We start from the raw sequence: 21956 nt of genomic DNA on the forward strand, positions 1-21956 counted from the left end.
AAAAAAAAACAGACCCTTGCTGTAAAAATGATGAGGCCCTACCACCACTTTCATGTAAGCAGTTTTTCCATGTGTTCGTTTGACGAACTACACGCCACCAACAGGGGAAGAGAACACGTACAGTGGTGTGGTCAGTCAACGAGGTGAAACATTCTGAAACATGATAAACATGGCCGCGGAAAGATGTTTAGTGGTGGGGGTACTGAAACTATTTTTGGTCCGCTCACACAGGAGCAATAAAGTCCCAGTGCACAAAAAATATCCATCTCAGGAGGTGCTGCAGAACCCTCAGCACCCCTACATCCCACAGCTATGGAAATTAATAGAGCTGATATCATCATTTATTCAACATTACATTTACATTTAAGTCATTTAGCGGACGCTCTTATCCAGAGCGACTTACAAATTGGTGCATTCACCTTATAATATCCAGTGGAACAACCACTTACAATAGTGCATCTAAATCTTTTAAGGGGGGGTTAGATGGATTACTTTATCCTATCCCAGGTATTCCTTAAAGAGGTGGGGTTTCAGGTGTCTCCGGAAGGTGGTGATTGACTCCGCTGTCCTGGCGTCGTGAGGGAGCTTGTTCCACCATTGGGGTGCCAGAGCAGCGAACAGCGAACATCGCAACAGATTTGATCTGAATGTTCCTTGCCGTAGCACCCTCCTAACTAGATCCCTCGTCATCCACACTTGATTGAAAATAAATATTATTTGTTGACATGGAAAGTGTTAATTCTAACGGCCAGGAATTATTTACATTTTGGATTTGGAACATCAAAATGTGTCCTGAGCAATTAATCATAGCATATGTGTGGTGGAATTGGATCAACAACTCTCCACATCGACATTAAATATACTTAAACTTTGTGCTTCAGTTGTTTACTTTACAAAATCCAGATTATTCATGTAATTCTTTGTGGAGTACAATTAACATTTTGTTGAGAGAATGCCAAGAGTGTGCAAAAGCTGTCATCATATACATCTCAAATATATTTTGATTTGTTTAACACTTTTTTGGTTACTACATGATTCCAGATGTGTTATTTCATAGTTTTGATGTCTTCACTATTATTCTACAATGTTGAAAATAGTTATAAAAAAAATAAACACCCTGGAATGAGTAGGTGTGTCCAAACTTTTGACTGGTACTGTAGATACAGTATATAGAGCTTTATAATGTACTGTGTCCTGCTCTAGTGTTTCCAAGGTAACCAAATACATGGACAAGTGATATATGCATTTTCTCATCTTTCTCCTTAACATTTATGTAACCAATGGAGACAAAATGAAACAGGATATTAATCCAAAACACCATATCCATCAAGCCTCACTGTGCCCATATATAAAACCTAGGAACTATCATTATTCTCAGGCTTTTATTTGTCATTACAAATAATTTAAGGGATTCTTTGTTGCGCCCCATTCATCATCTGCCATCTGCAATCTGACTGCATCGGAGGCTCTGGGATCATCCCGTATATAATTATGCTCCACATGCCTGAGGAACAGGTGTTCTCAGAGAGAAGAGGGGAGAGATAGAGACAAACCTATAATCCAGCTTGGAAGTCTGTTGAAGCTACGTTAGCATGATAGCAACTCATAAATTGGAACATTCCAACATATTTTGGGGGAATCGTGCAACATCTGGTGGCAGCAGTGGCGATTTTGTTAAAACCTCGAACTAGCTATTTGGCTGAATGTAAATTGTATATCATTAGAGTTTAAATAGCCAGTTTTCCATGTAGTCCCAGAAAATCATCCACTCTTTCATTCAATCACCTTATTAAAAATAAAATCCCCCCCAAAAAATAAATCCATAATCTTCCTCACTGGACATCATCGTCATCAAAAAGGTCTTCAAAATCTGTGGAGAAAAAAACAGATGCATGAATTTAGAATAATCCGTGATCTTCACAAGTCATTGTCTATGGAAGTCAATCCCCTAAAAGCTGTTATCAAAAACCATACTTTGGCAATACTATCAAGGAAAAGACAGACAACAGGAAAACAATACTTTAAGCCAAATGAAAGACTTTAGCAAACCAACCACTTGTACATCACCTGCACTCTAAGACGGGCTGTTAAAATAGACACAAGTACCTATCTCATATGTTACATGTTTATAGGGGGGCAGCAGGTAGCCTAGGTTAGAGCGTACAGCTCAAATCCTCAAGTTGAAAAGGTCCAAATCTGTCGTTCTGCCCCTGAACATAAGAATTTGTTCATAACTGACTTGCCTAGTTAAATAAAGGTTACATAAAATAAATAGGGAGGCATGTTTAAAGGACATATCTTTTAGGAGCCACATTTCAAGACATTGTGGAACTCTCTTTGTGCATCTCCTTTGAACTCAATTTAACCCAGTGATTCACAGAGCTCACCTTGAGTACCCCCAGCCAGCTCATTCAAAAGCCCCTCATTAGTTAAATCAGCTACTGCTAGTTCTGGAATAGATCAAAGATGTGGACTGGCTGGGGGTATTCCAGGAAAGACTTTGATTAGGAAAACAATGCTCTAAACTAATCAAAAATAAAAATTGTGAGCTACTTGATTTATTCAATCAATCCACTTTAAGTTTGAGGGAAGCCTCTTCAACTAGACACAGTCACATAACTAGCTATTGCAACAAAGAGGAAATAAATTCTGTCTCCTATAAACAAACGTCTTGCATAACAGCCCTGGGTGTTCCAGCAGAGGTGGTCTGGGTAGGCTAGTGAATCAGACTCCATTATTTATTTATTTCGTTTTTCCAGGTTTCCATATTATCTGGTTTTCAAAATTAAAAACATTTAATAGAAAAACAAATGTGGATGTTCTAAGTTCACAACAATTGTTAAAACACACCAGGAGACCATTTTGTTAGGTCTGGGAAGAAGAGGTTTATTTCCAATGTGACAGTGGATACTACATAGCCGGTTCCAGGCTGCGTCCATCTGCTCCCGCTCAAAGGAAACACAATTGAATACATTGGCTAACAACCAATGAGGCCTGCCAATAAAACTATGCGCATCCAATCAGATACATATTTCCAATATCACGCACTGAACACGTGCATACCATTTTAACCAGGTGTGCCTAATAACATGCTGCATATCTCTCAAACAATACAGTTACCCTTTAATTCCAGTTTGTACATAGCAAGAGGATATTGTTTAGCTGTTTCATATAGCACACATGTAATGATAGTTGGATTAATAAAAATATCATTCTGCCAGGTAAGCATAGGCTACTATGCAGTTAACATTTAATTCAGAAAGATTTTGTGAAAGCCTTTCCATCTACCAGGGACCAGTTTTTCATAAGTGATCTATCTAGATTTCATCTATCAGATAGGATTAAATGTATAGAAATAGAATGAATAGAACAATGGTTTGTCTGTTCTGTTCATTATATTTCTGTGCATTTTAATCCTACCTGATAGACGAAATCCAGATAACTTTTGAAAAAAATGGGCCCTGAAGGCTGTTTTCAAAACATCGTCGCTAACGGCTACACAGTGGTAGACAAGCGCACCGCACACACACAATCGTTGCCTTTTCAGAAAGTTGCAGGAAATACAAAATACTTGTGCATTCTGTTCATTATAACACACTTGGGCAAATATATTTATTTTCAATATATTTTAGTTGATTCCCTATCAATTTCAATACATTGTTGAATATTGTTGTTCCGTTTTAATGTCTGGATTCCATGATTGCGTCCGCGTTCTCCAGATCGCGGATTTTATAGACATATGGTGAGAAGAAGTCATGTTTGATGTTATTTTGCCTCAAGACAGGGATCACACTACATTATAAAACTAACTTTGTAAAATAAAAAAACAGGAGTGATGGTTTGAGGCCAGTAAAGATGCTTCCTGCTGCTCCAGAAGCCAACAGAGTTCTGAAGAAACAGAATGGAGGTGAGCTGCTGGAGGAAGACATGCACTAATGGATTCAATCTGCCTTGACGACTCGGCTCATATGGAATACAGGTCAGCTGCTCTGGTTAAAGGCAGCAACCTCAACGCATTCAAAGGTCCAATGCCCTACCAAGTCAATGTGTTTAAATCACAGTTGGATTGATGCTGTGAGTGTTAACATGATAGGAGTTTCAGGATTGATACTGTAACAAACCATCTCTACGTATGCAACTGAAGGATTAACCCTTATTGAAGCAGTGATGCCTACGGGCTGTGAGACCTGGTATCGAGACCCGCAAGGGCCTCAATACATTATTCACTGTTACATTATACACCGCTGCATTATACACCGCTGCATTATACACCGCTACCGTTCGCAAACAGATCACTACAATATCAAAATTATGCATATAGTTGATACTGTTCAGTGATGTTTTAGTAATTTTAGCAGCTGGAACTCTTAATGTTTCAAAAGCACAAAGGTTATCATTGCTATTATTTATTTTGAGTCAGCAACATTGCAAAGTTAACCACACTACAACATTACAAAATGAATCTGACTATTCTGGTCAGATTATGTCTATCCACGGATGCTAAATTTCGCATGGGACGTCAATGTCATTTTCTGCTTGTTGAGACGTCATATTACCATCTTACAACCAGTTAACAAAATTTTTTACAAGGACAACATCAATGTGTCTAGGAAAGACATTTTGGTTATCTGGTCAATTAGCCATGATTCCTTTCTCAAACTTCATACTTTCTCAAACTTCATACTGTTATCTTGTCAGTTAAAGACACCTTTTTCAGATCACTAAAGAGACATCTAGAAAATATGCTTTTATTAGCAGTACACAACCTGACCATGACGTCACAAAATATATGTCAGAATCATCTCATTGCAACCAGCTTTGTGTACTGGGCATGGATGAACCTTTATGAATAATGAGTGTCTTCAAAAAGAGTGGTAGAATATAGCAGGGTTTCCCAAACTTGGTCCTGGGGCACCCCATGGGTGCACATTTTGTTTTTTTTCCCCCAGCACTATACAGCTGTTTCAAATCATCTAAGTTTGATGATGAGTTGGATATTTGAATCAGCTGTGTAGCGCTAGGGCAAAACGTTTGAGAAACCCTGGCATATAGGATGCAAGGGGGACATGGCCCTGACCAATATTCACAAGAATGTAGCAGCACCTCTGTCTCTGACAGGATAGATAGTAAATATGGAACTATGGGAGATGTAGAGTTACCATTTCACCCAAACAGGTGTTCTTAAATCTTACCATTGAAAAAGTCTGCATGAACTGCCTTCTCATTGGTGGCCAGGTCCATGAGCAGTCCTGTACTCCCCCCGGCCTGTCAGGATAGAAAATTCAGCAAGTGATGGAGGTGAACTCAACGAGCACACAGTTAAAGAGACAGGCCTCTCTGAGGGTTGCTGGTATTAGCTATTCAAATATCGCCTAGTCCGATCATTGCTCTTGTTCCAGCTGGCTGATAGGCATTATTAGGTAGGTACCATTTGGCGTAGCACAAAGAATTTATGACCAACCTTAATGTGACGATACTTTCAAATCTTCTCTCATTGATTGAGACAGGTGGGTGTTCACCACAAAGTGCTGCATGTCATGATGACGCTCACCTGTCTCGATCAATGAGAGAAGATTTGAAATAGACAAGATGGCGGCGTACACATTGTTGGATTACTTAATGGAGCAAAACATTTTTATTTAATAACAGAGTGTTTTCTAAATTCAAAAACGAACCACTTGCAACTGGACACTGACCTTTTAAAAGAAGATACATGTTTGACCGAATCAAGAAAGAAGATGATAATCGCCAAGTTAAGGTTTGCTACACCAAACAGTACCTATCCTGTACCGTAATGGGACGCCCAGTAATGGATACCAAAAATCTTTGTCTATTTCCCATTATCTGGTGTACAATCTGTAGCTGTGTGTGTGTTCCTGGGGGTTTCCCTGTGCCAATGGACAAAGTATGACTTCAACAGCTAACGTTAGTTAATCCAGCTGCAACTAAAGTTAGACAAGACAGCAGTGCTCAAAGTTAGTGGTGAGCTGAACCAGAATCTGGGTTTACAAAGGAGACGTTGAATATGGCGATTCTCCTTTAAGCTCAGGAAGCAGCCATTCAACTTGCCATTCACCAGCTTTTCAAGTGTAATAATGTCCAAATGTGACCCGATTCAGGAAACTAGGCATATGTCGCAAGCCTTGACTTCACAGGAGAGCTTTTTGAACGTAATTTTTGTATTTTTAATCAAAATGCGTTTGTTTGGGCAGAAATGCCTTCTCGAACATGTGAACTTTCATGTTCCTTAATATCAAACTTGTATGTCATCTGTAAATCCGAATAAAATTGTTAAAATTACGAGCCTAGTTGGTTTAGCCACAGAGAAAGGCAGCAACCTTCCCGCTAGCCATGATTGGCTGAGATAATGAGTGGGCTGGATTGGTCTGCGGTGTTGCATCTTGTGTCTATAAAATGAGCTGCTCGTAATGCATTTTTTTTTTAAAGATATAACTTTAAACATGGAGAACTGCAAATATGTTGCTGCTGCCCTGAATTTATCAGGCGCTATCAACAAAGGTCAGTGAGAAAAAGTTGTGATGAACTACTTTCTGGATGACGATCGTGCCGTGCAATGCTGGCTGAAAATAACACGTTTTGAAATCAGTGGAACACAACGGGCCAAACAAGCTGTGCAAACTAAACGGAAGCAACACAGGATGTCTTATAAAAGGGGTTGCAGTCTGCCGTGAAGCTTTCATCCATGTATACAGGTAAGAATCTAGCTACAGATTCAGATATTACACGTTTCTAATTTTGTCCGAAAGTTGTTTTCATTGCAAACTAAAGCTTGTTGTTAGCTAGCTAGTTGGAGTTTGATGGCTGGCTTGCTAACTAACAATGAACCTAACGTTATTTGGTTAACTTTAGCTTGCTATGACAATCGGTTTGTATTGCTAGTAACGTTACTCTATGGATTGGGATTATAGTTCATATTTTAGCTAGCTAACGTTAATGTGACATGTCTAAACAAAAGACCAAGTTAAAGCTTGCTGTTAACTTTTATTTATTTCACCTTTATTTAACCAGGTAGGCTAGTTGAGAACAAGTTCTCATTTGCAACTGCGACCTGGCTAAGATAGAGCAAAGCAGTTCAACACATACAACAGAGTTACACATAGAATAAACAAACATACAATCAATAATACAGTAGAAAAATCTATAAACAGCATGTGCAAATGATGTAGGATAAGAGAGGGAAGGCAATAAATACGCCATGGTGGCGAAGTAATTACAATATAGCAATTAAACACTGGAATGGTAGGATGTGCAGAAGATGAATGTGCAAGTAGAGATACTGGGGTGCAAAGAGGCAAGATAAATAAATAACAGTATGGGGATGAGGTAGATTGCTTAAAGCTAGTGAGGGAGGTAAGAGTCTACAGCTTCAGAGATTTTTGCAGTTCGTTCCAGTCATTGGCAGCAGTGAGATATACCTGCTGGAGCACGTGCTACGGGTGGGTGCGGCTATGGTGACCAGTGAGCTGAGATAAGGAGGGGCTTTACCTAGCAGAGACTTGTAGATGACCTGGAGCCAGTGGGTTTGGCGACGAGTATGACGCGAGGGCCAGCCAACGAGAGCATACAGGTCGCAGTGGTGGGTAGTATATGGGGCTTTGGTGACAAAACAGATGGCGCTGTGATAGACTGCATCCAATTTGTTGAGTAGAGTGTTGGAGGCTATTTTGTAAATGACATCGCCGAAGTCGAGGATCGGTAAGATGGTCAGTTTTACGAGGGTATGTTTGGCAGCATGAGTGAAGGATGCTTTGTTGCGAAATAGGAAGCCGATTGTAAATTTCACTTTGGATTGGAGATGTTTAATGTGAGTCTGGAAGGAGAGTTTACAGTCCAACCAGACACCTAGGTATTTGTAGTTGTCCACATATTCTAAGTCAGAACCGTCCAGAGTAGTGATGCTGGATGGGCAGGCAGGTGTGGGCAGCGAACGGTTGAAGAGCTTGCATTTAGTTTTACTTGCATTTAAGAACAGTTGGAGGCCACGGAAGGAGAGTTGTATGACATTGAAGCTCATCTGGAGGTTAGTTAACACAGCGTCCAAAGAAGGGCCAGAGGTATACAGAATGGTGTCGTCTGCGTAGAGGTGGATCAAAGAATCACCAGCAGCGAGAGCGACATCATTGATGTATACAGTGAACCGAGTCGGCCCGAGAATTGAACCCTGTGGCACCCCCACAGAGACTGCCAGAGGTCCGGACAACAGGCCCTCTGATTTGACATACTGAACTCTATCGGAGAAGTAGTTGGTGAACCAAGCGAGGCAATCATTTGAGAAACCAAGGCTGTTGAGTCTGCCAATAAGAATGTTGTGATTGACAGAGTCGAAAGCCTTAGCCAGGTCGATGAATACGGCTACACAGTAACGTCTCTTATCGATGGTGGTTATGATATCGTTTAGGACCTTGATCATGGCTGAGGTGCACTCATGACCAGCTCTGAAACCAGATTGCATAGCGGAGAAGGTACGGTGAGATTCGAAATGGTCGGTAATCTGTTTGTTAACTTGGCTTTCGAAGACCTTAGAAAGGCCGGGTAGAATAGATATAGGTCTGTAGCAGTTTGGGTCTAGAGTGTCTCCCCCTTTGAAGAGGGGGATGTCCGCGGCAGCTTTCCAATCTATGGGAATCTCAGACGATACGAAAGAGAGGTTGAACAGGCCTCTCTTTCCAGATAGGGGTTGCAACAATTTCAGGAGATAATTTTAGAAAGAGAGGGTCCAGATTGTCTAGCCTGGCTGATTTGTAGGGGTCCAGATTTTGCAGCTCTTTCAGAACATCAGCTATCTGGATATGGGTGAAGGAGAAGTGGGGGATGTTTGGGCGAGTTGCTGTGGGGAGCGCAGGGCTGTTGACCGGGGTAGGGGTAGCCAGGTGGAAAGCATGGCCAGCCATAGAAAAATGCTTATTGAAATTCTCAATTATTGTGGATTTATCGGTAGTGAAAGTGTTTCCTAGCCTCAGTGTAGTGGGCAGCTGGGAGGAGGTGCTCTTATTCTCCATGGACTTTACAGTTTCCCAGAACTTTTTTGAGGTTGTACTACCGGATGCAAATTTCTGTTTGAAAAAGCTAGCCTTAGCTTTCCTAACTGCCTGTGTATATTGGTTCCTAACTTCCCTGAAAATGTGCATATCACGGGGGCTATTCGATGCTAATGCAGAACGCCACAGGATGTTTTTGTGCTGGTCAAGGGCAGACAGGTCTGGAGTGAACCAAGAGCTATATCTATTCCTGTTTCTAATGTTTCCTGTTTTTTAATGGACCATGCTTATTTAAGATGGCGAGGAAGGCACTTTTAAAAGAATAACCAGGCATCCTCTACTGACGGGATGAGGTCAATGCCATTCCAGGATACCCCGGCCAGGTCGATTAGAAAGGCCTGTTCGCTGAAGTGTTTTAGGGAGCGTTTGACAGTGATGAGGGGTGGTCGTTTGACCACAGACCCATTACGGATGCAGGCAATGAGGCAGTGACCGCTGAGATCTTGGTTGAAAACAGCAGAGGTGTGTTTGGAGGGCGAGTTAGTTAGGATGATATCTATGAGGGTGCCCGTGTTTACGGATTTGGGGTTGTACCTGGTAGGTTCATCGATAATTTGTGTGAGATTGAGGGCATCGAGCTTAGATTGTAGGATGGCCTGGGTGTTAAGGATGTCCCAGTTTAGCTCACCTAGCAGCATGAGCTCAGATGATAGATGGGGGGGGCAATCAATTCACATATGGTATCCAGGGCACAGCTGGGGGCAGAGGGTGGTCTAGAGCAAGAGGCAACGGTGAGAGACTTGTTTCTGGAAAAGTGAATTTTTAGAAGTAGAAGCACGAATTGTTTTGGTACAGACCTGGATAGTAAGACAGAACTCTGCAGGCTATCTCTGCAGTAGATTGCAACGCCGCCCCCTTTGGCAGTTCTATCTTGGCGGAAAATGTTATAGTTAGGGATGGAAATTTCAGGGTTTTTGGTGGTTTTCCTAAACCAGGATTCAGACACGTCTAAGACATCCGGGTTGGCAGAACGTACTAAAGCAGTGAATAAAACAAACTTAGGGAGTAGGCTTCTAATGTTAACATGCATGAAACTAAGGCTTTTACGGTTACAGAAGTCAACAAATGAGAGCACCTGGGGAGTAGGAGTGGAGCTAGGCACTGCAGGTCCTGGATTAACCTTTACATCACCAGAGTTACAGAGGAGAAGTAGGATAAGGGTACGGCTAAAGGCTATAAGAACTGGCCGTCTAGCACGTTCGGAACAGAGAGTAAAAGGAGCAGGTTTCTGGGCACTAGCTAACGTCAGCTGAGTTTAGGTGGCTGGCTTGCTAGCTAACATTAACTTGTGTGTGTAACGTTAGTGCAGTTTTCAGAATGCCATTTCGCATTGCTAGTTATAGCCTAAATCTTAGCTAGCTAACATTGAACCTATTGGTTAACTTTAGCTAGCTATGACAATCAGTTTGTATTGCTAGTTAAAGCTTGCTGTTAGCTAGTCAGCTGATGTTAGATGACTGGCTAGCTACAGTAGCTAACATTCCCTGTTTGAAGTGTGTGTAGTGTAGACAAAGGAGAGCTCTCCAGTAGGTACCAAAACTTTCAAAGGCCCTTTTCTCAAAAATGAGTTTACAAGTTTATGAATTTTCAAAGCAGAATGACTTTCCTATTGTTCCTCAATTGCAGTGTATGATATACTATTTTGTAGCTCTGAGTCTACTTTTATCCAATGTAAAAAAAAAATATACAATTTCAAATGTTGCTACATAAGACCAATTTGAGCTGGTCAGTCACAAATATGTTCAGTACTTACCAAAGAATGGAGTTTCGGTGATCATCTATTGTCATTACTGGTCGTTCCACCTGATAAGAACTTCAAAATGTCTAAATTAGAAGTTACATGCAACCGAAAAAATGCCTCGTCTGGAAATTAGTACTGATTGGTATGCGCCCAAATCCACCTCTTCTGCACCTCCTGCAATATTAAAGGAATGAAAACACACTAAATAATGTATGTCTAGACATATACAATCACTGTGAAAACATACCCTATATTGTCTACTTAATCTACATACATGACATATTATTGTATTCCGTGCAGGGTAACCAGATTGATAAGACGTTCGTACTGTTGAAGGTGTTGAAGGTGATACAATCAATGACCTTTCCTGCCGCTGGAACAGCCGAACTGTGAGCGGCAGTAATGAGTGATTTTATTGGAGGTGCAGAAGAGGTGGATTTGGCACATGTCCACTTGCTCAAAATCAGTACTCGTTTCCAGACAAGGCTTTTTTCGGTTGCAATGAACTTCTTATTTATACCTTTTTTTGAAGCACATATATCGGGCGGAACGGCAGTAATGATGATAGTTGCTCAATGAAACTCCTTTCTTTGGTAAGTACCAACATTATTTTTACATTATTAAGCTTGAAAAGCTGGTGAATGGCAAGTTGAATGGCTGCTTCCTGGGCTAAAGGGAAAATCGCCCTAATCAACATATCCTGTAAGCACCGACTCTGGTTGACAGTGGTTAGCTATCTGGGATGAGCCGGTAGCTAGCAGGTTCATCTCAGTGACGCGACAGAGGTGTAGGGTTGCTATAGGCACGGGATACCGAAACTAATCGGAGCTCCGGTACGAGGTGTGCCAGGGAGCATGAATATAGGAAGTGTGGGGATGGTGGACAACCAAAGTGCTGCAGCTGTGGGGGTGTTCATAGTGTGGTATATAGTGGGTGTGAGGCTATGAAGCAGGCAGTGGAGGTCCAACAAGTGAAAGTGGAGAGAAGGGTGCCATATGCTGAGGCAGTGGGGGTGGTGCAGGTCCAGAAGCTACAGGTTCCAGGGAGAGATGGGTAGGAGCATCTAGACTGGGGATTACAGGGCAGGTGGGCGGCGCTATGGTATACATAGATAAGAGAAAGCTGGTGACGTTCATAGCAGGAGCTATCAATAGCACCACTAAAGTAGAGTCTAAAAAAAGAGAGGATTCAGCTAACAGTGAAAGCTGATGGGAGACATCTGAGTATGACAGGGTTGACATGGGAAGAGGTTGGAGATGACCTCAATCAGCCGAGGGTGGAGTCATGTATTACTGGATCTTAGTTATGATGGTAGTACTACAATGGAATGCTCGAAGCCTGTTGGCTAATGGGCAGGAGTTCAAGCAGTTAATTGTAGATATGCCAGCTAAGCCTGATGTGACTCTTGTGCAGGAAACATGGCTCAAACCAACTGTGGAGTTTAGGGATATGTACAGGGATACAGGGATATGTAGAGGTTTGTTAGGGACAGAGATGTAGGCGGAGGGGTACCACCTTCATAAAGCAAGGACTTCCTTACAGGATGCTAGGCAAAGGTATTGAACAGGAATATGTGGTGGTGGTGTGGTTGAGAGGAGGGATGATAGTGAACTACTATAATCCATGTCAGGTATTGGACATAGAGTTGGAGAGGGTGGAGGGCCAGGATAGAAGTAAGGTCATGTGGTGATTTTAATGCTCACAACACGCTCTGGGAGGGAAACGGATGGATGGAAATGGCCAAGTGATGGAAAATCTGATAGAAATGAAAGATCTGGTGTGCCTGAAAGATGGCCGAGGGACCAGGATTGATGTAGACACAGGGAAAGAGTCTGCCTTGGACCTCACTCTGGTATCTAGTGCGATGGCAGGAATCTGTGAGTGGGAGGTATGGGAGGAGTCGACAGTAGGGAGTGATCATTACCCCATAGTATGGACAGTAAGCCAGAGGGAGGAGGAGGTGTCAGTGGATGAAGTAGGGTGTTTGAAAGGGCAAAGTGGGATCAGTTTCAGGAGCTGGGTGAGCGGGTGATGTCTCGGTTGGATATGAGAGGAGATGAGGATAGTATGAATAACTGGGTGAGAATAGTGTTAGTGTGGGCAGCTACTGAGGTGATACCTAAGAGTTCAGGGAGAAGGAGGAGGAAAGCAGTCCCGTGGTGGACGGAGGAGTGTGGGGCAGCGGGGAGGAGCAGGAACAGGGAATTTAGAGTACTGAAAAGGACACATAACTTCCAACATCTGATTCAGTATAAGCAGGCCCAGGCTCTGGTGAGGAGAACTATACGTTAGGCAAAGACGTCATGTTGGCGTCGGTTCTGTGACACCATTGGAAGGGCGACACCAGTGGGAGAAGTGCGGGGGATGATTAAGAGGATGAGTGGGGTCAGAAGGGAGTGGGATTATCCAGTGTTGACGAGTGGGAAGGATGTGGCAGTAACAGATGAGGAGAAGGCAGAGATGATGGTCAAAGTGTTTGTCCAAGTCCATAGCTCTGCAAATTGATCAGAGGAGGGGCAGAGGGGGAGACAGAACGAGAGAGGAGCATCTTGGAGTGCTGGATAGGAGGGAGGATGTAAAGGATGTGTTGAATACACCATTTACCATGGCAGAGGTGAAAATGTCAATAGGTAAGGCTGGGTTAACTTCATGTTGGCCCATCTTAGTAATGAGGCACTGGATAAGGTATTGGTGTTGTGGGAGGAGGGGAAACTACCAAGCAGTTGGAAGGAGGCAGTAGTGGTAACAATCCGGAAGCCAGGGAAGGACCAAACGAGGCCAACAAGCTATTGGCCAATAACTTTAACATTACATGTATGTAAGATTATAGAATGTACAGTCGTGGCCAAAAGTTTGGAGAATGACACAAATATTAATTTCCAAAAAGTTTGCTGCAGTGTCTTTAGATATTTTGTGAGATGTTACTATGGAGTACTGAAGTATAATTACGAGCATTTCATAAGTGTCAAAGGCTTTTATTGACAATTACGTGAAGTTGATGCCAAGAGTCCATATTTGCAGTGTTGGCCCTTCTTTTTCAAGACCTCCGCAATCCACCCTGGCATGCTGTCAATTAACTTCTGGGCCACATCCTGACTGATGGCAGCCCATTCTTGCATAATCAATGCTTGGAGTTTGTCAGAATTTGTGGGGGTTTGTTTGTCCACCCGCCTCTTTAGGATTGACCATAAGTTCTCAATGGGATTAAGGTCTGGAGAGTTTCCTGGCCATGGACCCAAAATATCAATGTTTTGTTCCCCGAGCAACTTAGTTATCACTTTTGCCTCATGGCAAGGTGCTCCATCATGCTGGAAAAGGCATTGTTCGTCACCAAACTGTTCCTGGGTGGTTGGGAGAAGTTGCTCTCGAAGGATGTGTTGGTACCATTCTTTATTCACGGCTGTGTTCTTAGGCAAAATTGTGAGTGAGCCCACTCCCTTGGCTGAGAAGCAACCCCACACATGAATGGTCTCAGGATACTTTACTGTTGGCATGACACAGGACTCATGCTAGCACTCACCCAGTCCTCAGCAGTCCAATCCCTGTACCTTTTGCAGAATATCAGTCTGTCCCTGATGTTTTTCCTGGAGAGAAGTGGCTTCTTTGCTGCCCGTCTTGACACCAGGCCATCCTCAAAGTCTTCGCCTCACTGTGCGTGCAGATGCACTCACACCTGCCTGCTGCCATTCCTGAGCAAGCTCTGTACTGGTGGGACCCCGATCCCGCAGCTGAATCAACTTTAGGAGATGGTCCTGGCGCTTGCTGGACTTTCTTGGGCGCCCTGAAGCCTTCTTCACAACAATTGAACCGCTTGGCTGGTTGATTTAGCTGCAATCTCACTGGCAGCAATATCCTTGCCTGTGAAGCCCTTTTTGTGCAAAGCAATGATGACGGCACGTGTTTCCTTGCAGGTAACCATGGCTGACAGAGGAAGAACAATGATTCCAAGCACCACCCTCCTTTTGAAGCTTCCAGTCTGTTATTCGAAGTCAATCAGCATGACAGAGTGATCTCCAGCCTTGTCCTCGTCAACACTCACACCTGTGTTAACGAGAGAATCACTGACATGATGTCAGCTGGTCCTTTTGTGGCAGGGCTAAAACGCAGTGGAAATGTTTTTGGGGGATTCAGTTCATTTCCATGGCAAAGAGGGACTTTGCAATTAATTGAAATTCATTGGATCACTCTTCATAACATTCTGGAGTATAAGCAAATTGCCATCATACAAACTGAGGCAGCAGACTTGGTGAAAATTAATATTTGTGTCATTCTCAAAACTTTCGGCCATGACTGTATGATTACGGAGAGGCTAACTTACTTCCTGGAGAGCATGGGGCTAGTATCGCCACATCAGGGTGGGTTCAGGAAGGGTAGGGAAACTATGGACCCAGTGCTCTGCTTAGAAGCAGAGGTCAGGAAGGGTCAGGTGAACAAGGAGACTGTTGTAGCGGTCTTTCTTTGATGTGGAGAAGACGTAGGGTATGATGTGGAAGGAGGGATTGTTAATCAAGCTTGTTTTTATGGGGGTAGGAGGAAGAACGTACAACTGGATAAAGGATTTCCTGTTTGGAAGGTCTATTTGGATGATGGTGGGGAAGTCTCTCTCAGGCAGCTACATTGTGGATAACGGTACACCGCAGGGGAGCGTGACTAGTCCTCTATTGTTCTCGATCATGATCAATGATGTTTACTCTCAGGTATGGCCAGATATTGGGAAGTCGTTATTTGCTGATTGGGCCTTATGGAAAAGAAGAAGAAATGTGCCATATATAGTCAGGAAGGTACAGGAAGCAATTGATGAGGTTGAGTGGTGGGCATTAATGTGGGGATTCAGGTTCTCTGTAGAGAGAACTCAGACAGTGTTCTTTACCAGGAGGAAGGTGGGAGATGAGGTATGCTTGAGGTTATATGGGAGAAACTTGGAGAGGGTGGGGGGCCTTCGGATTTCTTGGGGCGTACTTTGACAATAGACTGACCTGGGCAGAACACATTGAGAGAGTGGTGGGAAAGAGTAAGAAGGTACTAAATGTGATGCATTGTCTGATGGGGAAGGAGTGGGGGGCTGGGCGTTCCTCATTCAGGACCATGTATGTTGCATTGATCCAATCTGTAATAGACTATGGCAGTATTGCATATGGTTCGGCATTGGAAAGGCTAGATGTCATAGTGCTCAGAAAATGCAGTGGGGCATTTCGGAACTCGTACTACACCGGCTCCAACGCTCGTCGGATGTGGCAGGGCTTGCAAACTATTACAGACTACAGCCGAGAGCTGCCCAGTGACACGAGCCTACCAGACGAGCTAAATATCTTCTATGCTCGCGTCGAGGCAAGTAACACTGAAACATGCATGAGATCATCAGCTGTTCCGGACGACTGTGTGATCACACTTGCCGCAGCCGATGTGAGTAAGACCTTTAAAAACAGGTCAACAGTCACAAGGCCAGACGGATTACCAGGACGTGTACTCCGAGCATGCGCTGACCAACTGGCAAGTGTCTTCAACTGACATTTTCAACCTCTCCCTGTCTGTAATACCAACAAGTTTCAAGCAGACCACCATAGTGTTCTTGGGCACAGGGACTAAGGTAACCTGCCTAAATGACTACCGACCCGTAGCACTCACGTCTGTAGCCATGAAATGCTTTGAAAGGCTGGTCATGGCTCACATCAACACCATTATCCCAGAAACCCTAAACCCATTCAAATGTGCATGTGCACTCAACACTGCCCTTTCCCACCTGGACAAAAGGAACACCTATGTGAGAATGCTATTCATTGACTACAGCTCAGCGTTCAACACCATAGTGCCCTAAAAGCTCATCAATAAGCTAAGGACCCTGGGACTAAACACCTCCATCTGCAACTGGATCCTGGACTTCCTGACGGGCCGTGTCAGAGGAAGGCTCTAAAAATTGTCAAAGACTCCAGCCACCCTAGTCATAGACTGGTACCGGAGCGCCAAGTCTAGGTCCAAAAGGCTTCTAAAACAGCTTCTACCCCAAGCCATAAGACTCCTGAACATCTAATCAAATGGCTACCCAGACTATTTGCATTGCCTCCCCCACCATCCCCTAATACCCAGACGAAGGAGATGGGACTCTATGGAAGGGAGTTTAGTCCAATGGTAGCAATTCCTGTAAATCCACCATGGCTCCTCCCACCTCCAGTAGTTGATCTAGAAGTGTTGGAGAGACTACAGAAAGATAGGGAGGGTGTTGATCCATCTGATTGGTTTAATAGATGTCTGGATACTGTGTATCAGGATTTTGTGGCCATTTACACAGATGGTTCAAAAGATCCAAGGACAGGACATACTGGGTCAGCATTTGTGGTGCAGGAATGTGGGGTGGAAGTCAGGAAACGTATTACAGATCATCTGGCTGTATATACAGCAGAGCTGATGGCCATACTGTTGGCCTTGCAGTGGGTGGAGGAAGTCAAGCCAGACAGAGTAGTTATTTGCTCTGATTCATGTGCAGAGTTGATATGGTAGAAAGCCTGATATGGACAGTAATGGTGCAGAGATGGCAGGAGCAGTGGAATAGAGATACCAAGGGCAGGCATTTATTTCAAGTACAGAGGAAAGTCGGGGGAGGGGAGGGCGGCAGGAAGGGACAGAGGGGAGGCTATTTTTTACAAGATTAAGGGTGGGACACAGCCGGTTGAATAAGACCTTAAATGTGATAGGAAAGCATCCAACAGGAAAGTGTGATAATTGCCATTAACAGAGACAGTGGAGCAAGTCTTCTCTCCCTATCCCAGTCTGCTGTCCCCACATATTGCAAGATGGCTACCATTGTTCCTGTACCCAAGAAGGGAAAGGTAGCTGAACTACAGTTGAAGTCAGAAGTTTACATACACTTAGGTTGGAGTCATTAAACCTCGTTTTTCAACCACTCCACAAATGTCTTGTTAAAGGCACAGTCAACTTAGTGTATGTAAACTTCTGACCCACTGGAATTGTGATGCGGTGAATTATAAGTGAAATAATCTGTCTGTAAACAATTGTTGTAAAAATTACATGTGTCATGCACAAAGTAGATGTCCTAACTGACTTGCCAAAACTATAGTTTGTTAAACACCTTGGAAAATTCCAGAAAAATTATGTCATGGCCTTAGAAGCTTCTGATAGGCTAATTGACATAATTTGAGTCAATTGGAGGTGTACCTGTGGATGCATTTCAAGGCCAACCTTCAAACTCAGTGCCTCTTTGCATTGACATCATGGAAAAAATCAAAAGAAATCAGCCAAGACCTCAGAAAAAAATTGTAGAACTCCACAAGTCTGGTTCATCCTTGGGAGCAATTTCCAAACGCCTGAAGGTACCACGTTCATCTGTACAAACAATACTACGCAAGTATAAAAACCATGGGACCACATAGCCGTCATACTGCTCAGGAAGGAGACGCGTTCTGTCTCCTAGAGATTAACGTACTTTGGTGCGAAAAGTGCAACTCAATCCCAGAACAACAGCAAAGGACCTTGTGAAGATGCTGGAGGAAACAGGTACAAAAGTATCTATATCCACAGTAAAACGAGTCCTATATCGACATAACCTGAAAGGCCGCTCAGCAAGGAAGAAGCCACTGCTCCAAAACCGCCATAAAAAAGCCAGACTACGGTTTGCAACTGCACATGGGGACAAATATCGTACTTTTTGGAGAAATGTCTTCTGGTCTGATAAACAAAAATAGAACTGTTTGGCCATAATGACCATCGTTATGTTTGGAGGAAAAAGGGGGAGGCTTGCAAGCCGAAGAACACCATCCCAACCATGAAGCACAAGGGTGGCAGCATCATGTTGTGGGGGTGCTTTGCTGCAGGAGGGACTGGTGCACTTCACAAAATAGATGGCTTCATGAGGTAGGACAATTAAGTGGATATATTGAAGCAACATCTCAAGACATCAGTCAGGAAGTTAAAGCTTGGTCGCAAATGGGTCTTCCAAATGGTCAATGACCCCAAGCATACTTCCATAGTTGTAGAAAAATGGCTTAACGACAACAAAGTCAAGGTATTGGAGTGGCCATCACAAAGCTCTTTTTTTCACCTTTATTTAACCAGGTAGGCCAGTTGAGAACAAGTTCTCATTCACAACTGCGACCTGGCCAAGATAAAGCAAAGCAGTGCGACACAAACAGCAACATAGAGTTACACATAGAATAAACAAGCGTACAGTCAATAACACAATAGAAAAAAAGGTCTATATACAGTGTGTGCAAATGGCGTGAGGAGGTAAGACAATAAATAGGCCATAGTAGCAAAGTAATTACAATTTAGTAAATTAACACTGGAGTGATAGATGAGCAGATGGTGATGTGCAAGTAGAAATACTGGTGTGCAAATTCGCAGAAAAGTAAATAAAAACAACATGGGGATGAGGTAGGTAGATTGGGTGGGCTATTTACAGATGGGCTATGTACAGCTGCAGCGATCGGTTAGCTGCTCAGATAGCTGATGTTTAAAGTTGGGTGAAAGCTCTGACCTCTGACCTCAATCCTATAGAACATTTGTGGGCAGAACTGAAAAAGTGTGCGCGAACAAGGAGGCCTACAAACCTGACTCAGTTACATCAGCTCTGTCAGGAGGAATTGTGGGAAGCTTGTGGAAGGCTATCCGAAACGTTTGACCCAAGTTAAACAATTTAAAAGGCAATGCTACCAAATACTAATTGAGTGCATGTAACCTTCTGACCCACTGGGAATGTGATGAAAGAAATAAAAGCTGAAATAAATCACTCTCTACTATTATTCTGACATTTCACATTCTTAAAACAAAGTGGTGATCATAACTGACCTAAGACAGGGAATTTTCACTAGGATTAAATGTCAGGAATTGTGAAAAACTGAGTTTAAATGTATTTGGCTAAGGTGTATGTAAACTTCTGACTTCAACTGTAAATGACTATCACCCAGCAGCATTCACTTTAGTCATCATGAAGTGCTTTGAGAGACTAGTCAAGGATCATATCACATCCACCTTACCTGCCAGCCTAGACCCACTTCAATTTGCATACCACCCCAATTAGGTCCACAGACGATGCAATCGCCATCACACTGCCCTATCCCATCTGGACAAGAGGAATACCTATGTAAGAATGCTGTTAATTGACTACAGTTCAGCATTCAACACCATAGTACCCTCCAAGCTCATCATTAAGCTTGAGGCCCTGGGTCTCCACTTCGCTGATCCTCAACAAGGGTGCGTGCTCAGCCTTCTCCTGTAGTCCCTGTTCACCCACGACTGCGTGGCCATACACGCCTCCAACTCAATCATCAAGTTTGCAGACGACACAACAGTAGTGGGCTTGATTACCAACAACGATGAGACAGCCTACAGGGAGGTGGTGAGGGCACTCGGAGTGTGTCAGGAAAATAACCTCTCAACTTCAGGACACAGCAGAGGGAGCACCCCCCTATCCACATCAATGGGGAAGGTGGAAAGTTAAGTTCCTCGGCGTACACATAACGGACAAACTGAAATGATCCACCCACACAGACAGTGTGGTGAAGAAGGCACAACAGCGCCTCTTCAACCTCAGGAGGCTGAAACAATTTGGCTTGTCACCTAAAACCCTCACATCTGTCGGGCTGTATCACCACCTGGTACGGCAACTGTACTGCCCACAACCGCAAGGCTCTCCAGAGGGTGGTGCGGTCTGCACAACCCATCACCTGGGGCAAACTACCTGCCCTCCAGGACACCTACAGCACCCGATGTCACAAGAAGGCCAAAAAGATCATCAAGGACAACAACCACCCGAGCCACTGCCTGTTCACCCCGCTATCATCCAGAAGGTGAGGTCAGTACAAGTGCATCAAAGCTGGAACCGAGAGACTGAAAAACAGCTTATATCTCAAAGGCCATCAGACTGTTAAACAGCCATCACTAACACAGAGGCTGCTGCCTACATGCAGGCTCAAAATCATTGGCCACTTTAATAAATGGATCACTAGTCACTTTAATAATGTTTACATATCTTACATTACTCATCTCATATATATATATATACTGTATTTTATACCATCTATTGCATCTTGCCTATGCAGCTCGGTCATCACTCATCCATATATTTACATGTTCATATTCTCATTCACACCTTTAGATGTGTGTGTATTAGGTAGTTGTTGTGGAACTGTTAGATGACTTGTTAGATATTACTGCACTGTCAGAAACTAGAAGCACAAGCATTTCGCTACACTCGCATTAACATCTGCTAACCATGTGTATGTGACCAATAAAAGGTGATTTGATGTTTTGCTAGTGTGGGCAATATCAGAGGGAAAGAGAGAGGCTGAAATCTAGAAAGAGGGAGAAGTGGTTACAGGAAATTAGTATAAAGAGTATATTGAGTAGAACGTCATTACATATAGTCTCAAATATGTTGTTATCTATTTTTAAGGGCAAAGGGCTGGCAGGAAGGATTTAGTTTCACCCCGTCTCTGGCCCACACTCCAGTACAGTAGTTGGTGGTAATACACCATAACGTTGGATGCCAACCGCTGATAAACCCCACCGAAGACGACAGTGGTGAACTGGCTAAATTCAATAAAAGCTCAATTAAAATTCCTACAGCCACCAAATAGAGCTTGGTTACTTCTAGTGTGAGTTCATACAGAGGAAATCGAACTAGTTACAGTAGCTCGCTAGCAGGTAATGTTAACGTTATCTAACATAGCTACCTAACTAACAATTCTGAAGCATAACAAATGTTTGCAAACCTCATCAAGATCCACGTATGGCCCAGCTCCTTCGGGGAACATCTCGTCGACTGCTGGCTTCATCACGGTTGAGTTTTATCGGTCTTTAATTGTCATACATGAATTAAATAATTGAACGCTTGAATGTTTAGCAAGCTAGCCGCTAGCTAGCTGCCGTCGCCGGTTTTGATGCAGTGTCATATAAAAATATATCCGATGGGGAGACAAGGAACGCGCATGCAACAGAATAAACGTGCCGGATATACAAGTGCCTTCTAAGGCACATTTACACCAACATTGTGTTTAGTTTAAGACTATGTTAAATGAGACCATATGATGGATGAAAACAATGTTAGGAGTTTTAACATATTAAGCCTCGTGCATTTGTCATGCATTCTCTTTTTACAGTAGCCACAAGGTGGCAGTATACATCTGTCCAATCAAGCTCACATG

At 43.3% G+C, this 21956-nt stretch overlaps 1 protein-coding gene across 1 annotated transcript; it reads right to left on the minus strand.

The window, feature by feature from the left end:
• Positions 1 to 1368: 1368 nt before the first annotated feature.
• LOC106598352 (COP9 signalosome complex subunit 9) lies at positions 1369 to 21886 on the minus strand. Its single transcript, XM_014189397.3, has 3 exons — positions 21525 to 21886; positions 5193 to 5265; positions 1369 to 1870 (listed from the first exon to the last, which is right to left on the minus strand). The coding sequence occupies exons 1-3, from the start codon at positions 21585 to 21587 to the stop codon at positions 1833 to 1835; spliced, it is 174 nt and encodes a 57-aa protein (XP_014044872.1). The 5' UTR covers positions 21588 to 21886; the 3' UTR covers positions 1369 to 1832.
• Positions 21887 to 21956: the final 70 nt, after the last annotated feature.

This window comes from Salmo salar, chromosome 03 (assembly GCF_965601325.2).
Source record: "Salmo salar chromosome 03, fSalSal1, whole genome shotgun sequence".
Taxonomy (NCBI): Eukaryota; Metazoa; Chordata; class Actinopteri; order Salmoniformes; family Salmonidae; genus Salmo; species Salmo salar.

Bases quoted from the DNA above. Each gene is read 5' to 3' on its own strand.
- LOC106598352 (XM_014189397.3), bottom strand. From the start codon at position 21,587: ATGAAGCCAGCAGTCGACGAGATGTTCCCCGAAGGAGCTGGGCCATAC. The intron at 5,266-21,524 runs GTTTGCAAACAT...CTATCCTGACAG, and splicing joins CATACGTGGATCTTGATGAG to GCCGGGGGGAGTACAGGACT. The intron at 1,871-5,192 runs GTAAGATTTAAG...TTTTCTCCACAG, and splicing joins TCATGCAGACTTTTTCAATG to ATTTTGAAGACCTTTTTGAT.